Below are 12500 nucleotides of genomic sequence, written 5' to 3' on the forward strand. Positions count from 1 at the left end.
ACACACCTGAGTACCCACACACCTGAGTACCCACACACCTGAGTACCTCCACACCTGAGTACCCACACACCTGAGTACTTCCACACCTGAGTACCCACACACCTGAGTACCCACACACCTGAGTGCCTCCACACCTGAGTACCCACACACCTGAGTACCCACACACCTGAGTGCCTCCACACCTGAGTACCCACACACCTGAGTGCCTCCACACCTGAGTACCCACACACCTGAGTCCCTCCACACCTGAGTACCCACACACCTGAGTACTTCCACACCTGAGTACCCACACCTGAGTACCCACACACCTGAGTACTTCCACACGTTCACACCCCCCTCCAGAACACACCTGATTACCTCCACACCTCCACCTGAGGAAACCTGAAGCAAAGGGTTGAGGGGGAGAAGAGACATGGGACCAGGAGGCAAGAATAATGATACTGACAAAGTTGGCCACCATGCAGAACTTGGAACAGAAACAGAACCAGAACCAAAACTAGAAATTGAACCAGAGCAGAACTGGAACATAACCAGAACCAGAACCGGAACAGAACTGCACGGACTGGGCTTACAGCGGACAGCTTTTCCTTTCCCCCAAAAAAATAAAATGTCTCATACTCACACACACATTCACACACACACACTTGTCCCGATTTGCTGCCTTGCTACCATGGAGACAGTAGGGAGCTCATGCGACATGACATTTATAAATAAATAAATAAATAAATAAATAAACAAATGAATAAATAAGTAAGTGAGGCCGTGGGGGGAACCCAAGGTGAGCCATCTCCGCCTTTCGTGTTCCACTGCTTCTACGTGTGGTCAACTCTTGATGCGGCCAACAATGTTTGCTTTCAAATCCAATCCAACAAGAGAAGATTTTTTTTCTTACTTAGGACACCACTGTACGAAGCACAAGGAATTTTGCATTTTGTGAAGCTGTAGACAGTAATATTAGGCGGTAATTTTTCAGCATCTCTTCAGTAGATTTCAGGGGAAATATTTTTGTTTGGGGTTCGGGATAATTACGTGTTTTGATTTGATTGGCTCATCAGCGTGTGCGAGTGTTGACTGTGCAGCGAATGAGGTCTCGGTGTTTGCCACCTGGATGGCTCCAGCTTCCTGTCATCCCCATAGAACAGGAAGAGGATAATTGCAGGCTTGCCTCGGGCTACGGTCCCGCTTCTCCACAGCGTCGAGTCTCCCCGTTGCTTTGGCGACCAGCTGCAGTTCTGTGTGCGCGTGTGTGCGCGTGTGTGTGTCACAGCAGGGGCGGCCATCTTGTTGAACAAAGTGACTTCCCCGGGCGTGCTGTGCCCAAATTCATACGTTAAGGGACCTTATCAGTGTGAGGGAGCGAGACGGTGCAGTTGGCGATGTGCAGTACGGATGCGCATTCCTGTTAATGCGGTTTGAGCGCGTGTTTATGGTTACAGTTTGTGCGCCTATTATCGCGACACAGAACACACACATTGGAGTCATATCATAATATACACTGACAGGAGGGTAAGCCCACCATACCATTTATGTTACATGAATGAAGTAGTCTTGACCGAATATACACTGACAGGAGCGTACACCCTCCTACTATTTACGCCGCAGGAGTTAAGTAGTCTTAACCTAAAAGGAATGAATGTTTTTAAATGCCAACGGTAAAAGTTAAATGCCATGCGGTGAATACATCAGCTGATGAAGCCAGACAGAATGGTTCAAATCATTTAAATAAACAGAGCTTTTTTTTTTTGTTCTACAGCACTCACACACGTACGCGCAGCAGACACACCTAATTTGTCAGCAGTGTCCTGTCATATGCTCGGTCCCTGGCCAAAGTGGCGGGCTGGCCGCCAGTTGCCATGGAGACTCATCTCCGTCCCTCTTTTCCCGTTCTAATACACCATCGACTATGAATTCCCGCTGCTGTGTTTACATTTGTCTTTGGGGAGGTTTTTTTATTTTAATTTGTTCAACTATTTTTTTTTTTTAATCTCGTTTTGTTCTGGTTCCTTTGTCAACTGGAGGTGTTGAATATTTTATATTCCTTGTAATTTTGGTGGGAGGAAAGAATCACAAAAGCTTGAAGAAGAGCACTTTTTTTGTTCCGATGGTGGAGGTTCGTCGGGCTTCTCACAGGTTATCTTTTCGCTGTTTATTGCTGATGCTGCGGCGAATTCTCTTTAACCTTCGATGCCGCAATTTATATTATACAACCAGTAGGTGGCACTGGGTCCATAAAGATGTCAGACCTCAGTCCTGGCGGTATTTCACAAAGCAGGATTACGGAGTTCTCAGGAGTAAAACCCCTTTCTTAATATGCATGTTCCAGATTTGGGAGGGTTCCGGGTTTTAGTCAGTTATCCAGTTAACTGTGATCCTGCTTTGTTTTCGGTTTCGGTTCGTGCGATCAGCTCAAACCATTTCCAAAAGTCAGAGAGGATTTTATCCCGCAAAACCTTGACTGTGTGTGTTTGCGATTTCTTGAAAAGTTTGTTAAACAGGAAAATAAAACCGGCCACTTAATTACGTTGAGTCATTGTTGGATATGAGTGATGCATACCTAGGTCTGAGGATGAAAGGTTTATCTGACGAGCATTTAGTGTCATGTGATATCCACTCTTTTAAAACCGGTAAGTGAGCGCCCCGGTCCTGCCAAATCCGAGTCCGGCCGGCGCGTGAGGGAGCAGCAGAATTGGTTCACTGCATACAAAAGCGCCCCTGGTCGCTCCGGAATCCCTTTCGAGACGATCAGGCTTGTGCAGAAGGCGTGTCGATCTCTTTCCAGCCACCGGGGGGCAGTGTTGTAACAGTGTTTCCTCAATATACAAGGGCGATTCAAATGAACTGGCTGCAGTTGGCCACCAAATTTTAGATTCCATCCATCCATCCATCCATCCATTATCCTAACCCGCTTATCCTGAACAGGGTCACAGGGGGGCTGGAGCCTATCCCAGCATACATTGGGTGAAAGGCAGGAATACACCCTGGACAGGTCCATCGCAGGGCACACACACCATTCACTCATACAATCATACCTATGGGCAGTTTAGACTCTCCAATCAGCCTAACCTGCATGTCTTTGGACTGTGGGAGGAAACCGGAGTACCTGGAGGAAACCCACGCAGACACGGGGAGAACATGCAAACTCCCTACAGAGAGGCCCCGGCCGATGGGGATTCAAACCCAGGACCTCCTTGCTGTGAGGCGGCAGTGCTACCCACTGCACCATCCGTGCTGCCACATTTTAGATTAATGAATACAAAAAAATAAGGATTAGCCTAAATCAAAAGAAAGAAATAAAACCAGAAATGTATTCACTTACCTATTGCACCTGCCAAATAACTGGTTATGAGCATTCTTTGCCAAATTGCAAATGTTGGCTAAAACAAACCCACAGGTGCCTTGCCGTTCATCAAAGAGCAAAATGGCAATGCAATCGAACCATGGGTAGCGTTCACCAGAACCGTGGACCGACTTATGGTTCTGTTCAGAGTGCATGTCATTTATATTTTTTATTCATTTATTTTTTTAACAGCCTTTGTTTACAAACTTAACAACAAACAAAGAAAAGAGGTTTATTCAAATAATTTTTAAAATAATTAAATAATAAATTATGTAAAAATGTTTTGAAAAAGAAAAAAGAAAACAAAGAACAAAGACTTACAACAAGGAAATAATGAAATGATAGACAGACTCATGCAGTGCATTTGCAAAGGCTGTTATAAGAAAAGAATAAATTGTGTTTTCACAGTTTTTTACTTTGAATAAAACCTAAAGTGGATCTGTGTTGTTAACGTCATTGAGATACAATGTGGCTCAGCTTTTGACCATTTTTTCATATGAATATATAATATTTCCCTTTTATAATAAATAGTTGCATGATAAAACTCATATTAACATTGAGAGCATCCTATTCAAAATATAACATGACATCAAACTCAGTTTTAGCTGCAGTCCCCAGTTTGTTTGTCACATAGTTTCGTACATCCGTATAAAAATAATTCAATGAAAGGTCCTAAATAAACGTACTATACATTTTACATTACATTTTAGTAATTCGGCAGAATAGTAAAAAACGGAATCAAATCGATATTTTTTTGTGACCACCCTTCGGCGTTAAAACTGCATCGCTTCTCTGAGATGGCCAACGCTGTCCTGCAGTTCTATAAGACAATCGGAGGTTGTTCCAAACATGTTGGAGAACTAGCCACAGTTCTTCTGCTCAGAGAGCCTTGATCAAGTTTTTATGTAAAAATGTGTCAATTGTTCACAGTAATATCTTACTTTTAAAATTAAATATAAAAATGTCTTGAAATGTAAAATTAAATCTTTTGGAAAATGAATATTTGGAAATCTCAAATGTGTTCTCTTATACTAACACACGCAAAAAAATATGCATGTATATAATAAAGTCTAGGGTGCCTAAGACTTCTGCACAGTACTGTGTGTGGGCGGATATCACCTGTATTAGCAATGGAAACTAATGCCGTGTTTGTGGGCAATGGCCACAAGATGAAGCATGGGCACGGTGAAGAGAACTGGGTCAGGTGTTAATTTCAGTGAAAAATATCTTTGAATAAGAAGTAATAAGCTATCGAATCTAAGCAGCAGTTCGTCGTCGCGATCCAACTTGTAATGTGGAAAACGTTGTGCACCAAGTTATACGTCTCGCATTTTCGGATGCCCGCGCCGAACCTAACGAGGACCATGACGTGGAACGGGGTGTAGCAGACGACGAACACCACCAGGTTCGCCGCTATGATGGCGACACATTTCCGTTTCTCCTGGGTGATGCCCTCCTTGTCGCCGAGCAGGGAAACGATCGTCTGACCGGAGCAGAACAGGATCACGCAACAGGGCAGGAGGTATCCCACGACGAACACGACCAACACGATCCAAAGTGGCAGCGGCTCCGCAACTCTGTCGAAGCACGTCTGTAACTTGTCTCTCGTGTGCGCCTGGCTTAATTTGGCGCATATGGCCGCGACCGCCACCCAAATGAGGACGCATAACACGGCGGCCGTCTGTTTCCGCCAGCGGCCCGCCCTGGCGCTGAAGGGGAACCTCACCACGGCGAAGCGGTGCACACTGATGGCGGTGAGCGTGAGGATGCTGGCGTACATGTTGACGTAGTGGACGGCGATCAGTAACGGGCAGAAGTCCCACACCTCCGAGCGGTGGAAGACGCTGTATATCCTGAAGGGGAGCGGGAGGATGAGGGCCAAGTCGGCCAGCACCAGGTTCACCATGTAGACGTGCGTCTCCGTCCAGCTGCGTCTCCGGACCAGGAAGAGGCACAAGGCCGCGGAGTTGAGCAGGAGGCCAAGCGCGAAGACGGGGATGTAGGCCACCTTCTCAAAGACCCTCACCTCCTCCGTTATGGTTAGATTGCAGCGTTCGCTCTGGTTCAAGACCATTCTGTCTGGTCAAAAAATGAGGAAACGGTAATAATGTTAAAAAAAAAGAAAGAAAAAAGGCCTACATGCAATTTTAGTATTATCATATTGTCGGCACATAATAAGTACAATTTGTCAAACTGCTAATTCCTCAGGAAATGCTCCGAAACTATCTTAGCAGCTCCTAAACTGGTTGCTACATCCTTGAGTCATTACCTGATTCTAACTGGGTTTGGGCAGTATGGTAGCAAAGTGTTTGTCAAATTTTTTCTTTTTTTTTTTTACCTAAAGTGTCCAAAACATTTAAATGTAAACGTCCTACTAATATGTAAAGTCTTCATGCCTACATTTCTGACTTGTTTGTAAATAAACTGTTTCATATATTTTTTAATTCTGGTAACATACATTTTGTTTGTTGAAAAAGTGATCAGCTTTTTGATACAGAGGCTGCTGGTTCCCATTGTTCCTCTGCACTTAAAGGTACAGTACAATAGGTAATTTTGGGCTTCTAACAGTCAAGAGAGGAACTGCAGCAACAAACACGCTCAAACCACAACACTGTTTATCCCTCCCCCTTCTCTGTGAACACGCTGATGCTGAAACGCCATTGGCTGTGGCAATTAGGATAAATTTTCAACAAATGAGCTTGAATTATTGTACAGCTATACAATGTTTTGGTGCCGGCCTGTCAACTGCATTTTTTGAAACCCGAATTTAAGGACTATAAACACAGGCAGAGGGTGAGTCAACATGCCAGTGAGACTTTTCAATGATAGGAAGGGATTTACAATGGTAACACAAAAATCTTACCTATTGTACCTTTAACAATAATTATTATTCATTTACTAATGATATACTATTTCTGAAATATTTCCTTCATCTCACCTGCTTTCCTGGGTCTGAATTAGATTTTAAGGTCAACCGATCTGTAGCTCTCCACGACTAGGACTTGATGCCGCTGGTCCAAGATTTGCTAAAGATGAACAAAAGTTATTTGTTTAAACTGGGAGGAACAGAACTTAGTAAAGTAAGATGAGATGTCATTTGTAGTAGTGTAGTTCAGGAATCTGACAGGATAAGGGACTGTAGTAATCAATAAGGAAGAGCAAAGATTTTTCAACAGTTGCCATTAAAAAAAATATATAACTGGCTGGCATAAGGTGCTTCCCTCTGTTCACACATATGCTGAAACAAACAGCTCAAGCTAGGCATCGAAACAGCTGGTAGCTGATTGACCAGTTCAGCTAAGTTCCCAGCTCGACCAGCTCAAGATATGTTTTGAAACAGCTGGTTGACCAGCTACCAGCTCATACAAGCTATCATCACGAGCTGGTCCATCAGCTCATACCCAGCTAGACTAGCGTTATGACCAGCATGGCCATACTCGTTGACCAGCTTATACCCAGCTAGACCAGCTCATACCCAGGTAGACTAGCTCATACCCAGGTAGACCAGCTCATACCCAGGTAGACCAGCTCATACCCAGCTAGACCAGCTCATACCCAGCTTGACCAGCTCAAGCTGACATAGTTGATGTTATGTTCCTGTGTTCTGTGTGTTAGTGTATCATTGTTTTGTATTGTTTATTCTTGTAATTTATTATTTTTCATATTTCATGTCTGGGTCTGTTTATGTTCATTAGTCTTTGCACTCGTCCTCCCCTGTTATGTCTGCGTCTGAATGTTTACCAGTCTAGTCACTCCCCTGTCTGCGTGTCCCACTATTCGGGTGGTTACGGTAGTTTCGGTTTTTCAACATTCTTTCTAAAACTCGCGATTCTTACTTCCTGCTTTTTCTTGGTAGTTAAATGTTGTAAAGCACTATTCTTACTAACCACTACTAATCTAGGTTTTGTACAGTACTAATCCGATTAATACACTTACTGTCTGTCTAACTAACTAACTAAAAATCACTTTTATTGGGTAGTTTAGAAATATTCACTCACTAACGCATCTCTTAGCATTTCTGCGCTGTTTCTACAACTCCGCCTTCCTATGCTATCCCTTATTACTCGTTTGTTTCAGCGAAGTGTTCGCACCTGTCTCTTAACTATCACTACGTCTTCAATCTATGCATTGTCTACTCTCTAGTCCAGAGCCGTTTGTTTTACATGTGTGTCTTTGTGAATCCAGTCCGCGTTTTTGTTTTCCCCCTCGTTATTGTCCCATTACCCTTTCATGTGTCTTACCTGATGTTTATTTGTTAGACCGCCCTCACTCCCATGCCCCGCCTAGTTTGTCTCATTCCCCTGTGTATTTATACCTGTCCTTTTCAGTTGCACGTTGCTAGTTTGTCCAAAAGTCGTCTGTGTTGCAAACACAATGCCGATCACCCCTACCGCACAAATGGATCAGGATGAATGTGACTTTTTATGAACTTGCATGATGAATTCGTTTTTCATAGTTTAGTGTAATAAAAAAATGGTTTACATTACATTACATTACATTATTCGCATTTGGCAGACGCTCTTATCCAGAGCGACGTACAACAAAGTGCATATCCATAACCAGGGATAAGTTCGCTGAAAGACCCTAGAGGGAAGTACAATTTGAACTGCTACCTGTACAACAAAGATAAGGACGAGGGCCAATTTTTTTTTTTTTTTTTTTTTTTTTTTAAACAAGAAACAAACAGAGCAAAAGTGACCAAAGTTAACTATCAAAACACTGCTTACCTAGCCAACTAAAAAATACCGATACACAAAGCAAGTCACAGAGACAACAATTAAGGTTCACAGGGAGGTAGGGAGGGATGGGGAGAGGTGCTGCTTGAAGAGGTGTGTCTTCAGCTTGCGTTTGAAGGTGGGGAGAGATTCTACAGTTCTGACCTCAACGGGGAGTTCGTTCCACCACCGTGGAGCCACCGTTTTACTCCAACTTAAACTACTTTTGTAGGGGAAAATTCACAGAACAAAAGACCTAAAAGCATGATAACCAATCACAAGTCAAAATCAGACTCCGCCTTAGTGAGCAGGCTGGTTCCTCCAAAACTCTCGACGATGTGTGCTAAAAGTTTATCAATATATCTGTATTAAAGTATGATATGTACCCTGTATAGTTTCAAACTGATTAACTGCTAAATTGTGCTAGGATTACACAGTGAGCCCAGCCAGCTGGCAGGGGGGGGGCCCGTCTTGAACTGTGTAGACCATACAGTCAAGGACACGGGCAGAGCGAGATATGACTGTACAGCTGATTTCTCCAGGACTCTCAATGTTTTATGCCAGGAGTGTATCTATTTGACCTAGAACATTAATTATAGCTGAGCTTATGAAAACGCAAGAAACCACAGTGAAAACTGTCGAAATGAGAGCAAAGAATGCTACGTACATTTACTCCCTTAGAAGAGAATAATTAATCAAATGTTTAGTATGTCTGTAGATTAGAAAAGTATATTAGAAGTGAATATTAATGAAATGTTTAGTTTGTCTGTATATTTTCAATGATTACTGCTGCTTAGTTTGTCTTATAAAAACGAAAGATACAGAGTGACGTGTATGGATGACGTGTTAGAGGGAGGGCATCCAGAACTTTATGAGGTCTGGTAGTTTGCCAAGAGCAGGTGCGGGGTGAAGTGAGGACACGTAGTTGGCAGAATGCCCTGAACTTTGTACAGAGTTGGCAAAGCATAAGGACCGTTGGCAATTTGCCACAATGACGTTGTGGGAGGAGCGTTGGGAGGAGTTACGATAAGAAAAGTGTGGGTGATTTGCCAGAATGAGGTTTGAGGAGGAGTTGTAGGTGGAGTAACTGTGTATAAAATGGGTGTACAAATGCCAGTCGGGGTTCAGTTCTGGAGAGCTGATCCGGCTTTATGCACGTGTGCTAATAAAGTCTGATTTTCCTGAAGATCTTGCTGCCTGGTGTCGTCTTTTCCCTCGCGAAGATGTTTTTCGACAAATTGAAGATTTGGACTCTGTCGTTTCCTAGACACGACATTTGGGGGTTCGTCCGGGATACGAAAGAGAAGCTCCCGGCGACTGGAGACCAGGGAATTTCCAACACAATTAATACATTCCCACACCGTTTACTCACAGTTCACCTCGCGCACGTTTCCTGAAAAGTTTGCTACGTTTTTCCCCTTAATTTAGTTGCCGGGTTAGTTATACGAGAGAATGTTGCCTCCGGCGTCCGGGAGAGGAGATCAGAGTCCTTGAATACTTTCATTCCCTGATAAGCTGCAGCTGCAGCCTATCAAAAAGTACTCTCCACCCTGGTCTCCAGTCGCCGGGAGCTTCTCTTTCTCTTTCGTATCCCGGACGAGCCCCCAAATGTCGTGTCTAGGAAACGACAGAGTCCAAATCTTCAATTTGTCGAAAAACATCTTCACGATGTGTGCTAAAAGTTTATCAATATATCTGTATTAAAGTATGATATGTACCCTGTATAGTTTCAAACTGATTAACTGCTAAATTGTGCTAGGATTACACAGTGAGCCCAGCCAGCTGGCAGGGGGGGGGCCCGTCTTGAACTGTGTAGACCAAACTGTCAAGGACACGGGCAGAGCAAGATATGACTGTACAGCTGATTTCTCCGGGACTCTCAATGTTTTATGCCAGAAGTGTATCTATTTGACCTTGAACATTAATTATAGCTGAGCTTATGAAAACGCAAGAAACCACAGTGAAAACTGTTGAAATGAGAGCAACGAATGCTACGTACATTTATTCCCTTAGAAGAGAATAATTAATCAAATGTTTAGTATGTCTGTATATTAGAAAAGTATATTAGAAGTGAATATTAATGAAATGTTTAGTTTGTCTGTATATTTTCAATGATTTCTGCTGCTTAGTTTGTCTTATAAAAAGCGAAAGATACAGAGTGACGTGTATGGATGACGTGTTAGAGGGAGGGCATCCAGAACTTTATGAGGTCTGGTAGTTTGCCAAGAGCAGGTGCGGGGTGAAGTGAGGACACGTAGTTGGCAGAATGCCCTGAACTTTGTACAGAGTTGGCAGAGCATAAGGACCGTTGGCAATTTGCCACAATGACGTTGTGGGAGGAGCGTTGGGAGGAGTTACGATAAGAAAAGTGTGGGTGATTTGCCAGAATGAGGTTTGAGGAGGAGTTGTAGGTGGAGTAACTGTGTATAAAATGGGTGTACAAATGCCAGTCGGGGTTCAGTTCTGGAGAGCTGATCCGGCTTTATGCACGTGTGCTAATAAAGTCTGATTTTCCTGAAGATCTTGCTGCCTGGTGTCGTCTTTTCCCTCGCGAAGATGTTTTTCGACAAATTGAAGATTTGGACTCTGTCGTTTCCTAGACACGACACTTTGTTACTACAATATAAAAAGTGCCACAGGGATTAGATTGAATACTGTGTCCAGTGCTGTGGTGACTAAAACACCCTGAGTACAGTCTACTGAAAAAGGCATATAGTATCAGAGACCATCAAATGGTAAATGGTTGGCATTTATATAGCGCCTTTATCCAAAGCGCTGTACAATTGATGCTTCTCATTCACCCATTCATGCACACACTCACACACCAACAGCGATTGGCTGCCATGCAAGGCGCCAACCAGCTAGTCAGGAGCATTTAGGGGTTAAGTGCTCAGGGACACTTCAGCACAGCCCAGGCGGGGGAGCGAACCGGCAACCTTCCGGCAACCCTCCGACTGCCAGACGACTGCTCTTACTGCCTGAGCCATGTTGCCCCCTGCAACCGCTGTCGCCCCATCAACAGCTAATACTGCTTAATGCCAATCTTCCCAACTCCATTGCTCCACGACCAGTGGTGTTTGCTACATCAGCATTCAAATGTTCAGTCAAGAACACGGGAATCACATATATGTGATCTTACACCTTCAAGCAGTGGTAACCAGCCCTGCTCCTGGAGATCTATCATCCTGTCGGTTTTCACTCCAGCCCTAGCAAAGCACATCTCATCCAACTGCTAGAGAGCTTGTTGCATTGTTGAAACTAGAGACAATCCTTTTCAAACTCTACCTTAGTCCTCCCTCCTGATTTCCCCCGCCCCCCCCCCCCCTTTCTGATATCCCTATCCTCCTTGTCTAACCCAAAATATAATGACGACTATATGTTTAGAACAGCATTCCATGTGTATTTTCCTAGTTATGGATGTGATGCTTTGACTTGTGAAGAACCTAGGCACTTGTAAGTCGCTTTGGATTAAAAGCGTCTGCCAAATGACAAAAATGTAAATGTAAAAAAATGTAAAATGTAAATCCTGTGTCCAGACAGGTGTATCTATCTCCATCAACATCCATCTGTTCATACAGTTGTGCATTTTGATAGGTACAGTAACATATCCCAGTAGTTTGGTTTGTTTCAATATTCTCGGGGACCTGACCTGAGTCTTTTCTCATTTTAATATTCTAAAAAGCTCATTTACAAATACATTCTTACGCCCAGGTCTGGGCATTAGTGTCTGATAGTCTCACCCGCTCATTGAAGCTATTGTCCAGTATTTCTCTTTATAGTCTTTAATTATAATCTTATATTTTAGAAACAGTGCCTACAGTGCCAAACATTATCTTCAAAACATGACATAATCATTATATATGATCATACTAAACAAAGCAGATAAGTCTCTTACCGTGCTGTCAACAGTCCTGGGGGCAGTTATCATTTCCTGAACATGCAAAGGCCACCTCGCTGATAAAGCCCCTTTTCTGATTCCATGTCACACGTACGCCACCTCACACCCGCGCAGAAGTCGGAGGGTTAATATTCATTCTCCGGGGTTGAGGATGCATTTGCATTGCAAAACATGACAAAGACAGTCCGCCCGTACAGCGCAAGGTGCAGCGGTTTTGCGGTAGGAATTGAAATCCACAAATTAATTTCTGTTGCTCATTTCTTTGTTGTTTTGTTTTGTTTCAGCTCATTCGTGTTTTTATTTTGATTGTTTTTGCCGGGGGGGGGGGGGGGGGGGGGTTGGGAAACGCTTTCTCGTTTTTGTACTGACTGGATTTGTCTTGATCTGTCTGTGTTTTCATTTGCTCTGTGCGCCGTTGTTGAGACACAGCAGTGCTGGGTTCTGTTCCTGCTACGGGGACCCTGTCACGTACGGAGACAGGAAGCCGAAAGGTGAAACGCAGCGAGACAAAAAAAAAAAACAGGCTGCTCGTCAGCTACACGCATATGCG

General features: G+C 43.7%; 1 protein-coding gene across 3 annotated transcripts; it reads right to left on the minus strand.

Moving 5' to 3' along the window:
* Positions 1–3666: 3666 nt before the first annotated feature.
* On the minus strand, positions 3667–12134 carry gpr35b (G-protein coupled receptor 35 b). Of its 3 annotated transcripts, XM_061244115.1 has the most exons (3): positions 11948–12134; positions 6276–6363; positions 3667–5416 (listed from the first exon to the last, which is right to left on the minus strand). In XM_061244115.1, the coding sequence occupies exon 3, from the start codon at positions 5409–5411 to the stop codon at positions 4551–4553; it is 861 nt and encodes a 286-aa protein (XP_061100099.1). In that variant the 5' UTR covers positions 5412–5416; positions 6276–6363; positions 11948–12134; the 3' UTR covers positions 3667–4550. The 3 variants fall into 3 exon arrangements, with proteins under 3 accessions (XP_061100099.1, XP_061100101.1, XP_061100100.1); XM_061244117.1 differs by lacking the exon at positions 6276–6363 and having other exon boundaries at positions 3667–5412; XM_061244116.1 differs by lacking the exon at positions 6276–6363.
* Positions 12135–12500: the final 366 nt, after the last annotated feature.

The sequence above is a fragment of the Conger conger genome, chromosome 5 (assembly GCF_963514075.1).
Source record: "Conger conger chromosome 5, fConCon1.1, whole genome shotgun sequence".
Taxonomy (NCBI): Eukaryota; Metazoa; Chordata; class Actinopteri; order Anguilliformes; family Congridae; genus Conger; species Conger conger.

Excerpts from the sequence above, each read along its gene's own strand:
- gpr35b (XM_061244117.1), bottom strand. The coding sequence starts at position 5,411 with ATGGTCTTGAACCAGAGCGAACGCTGCAATCTAACCATAACGGAGGAG.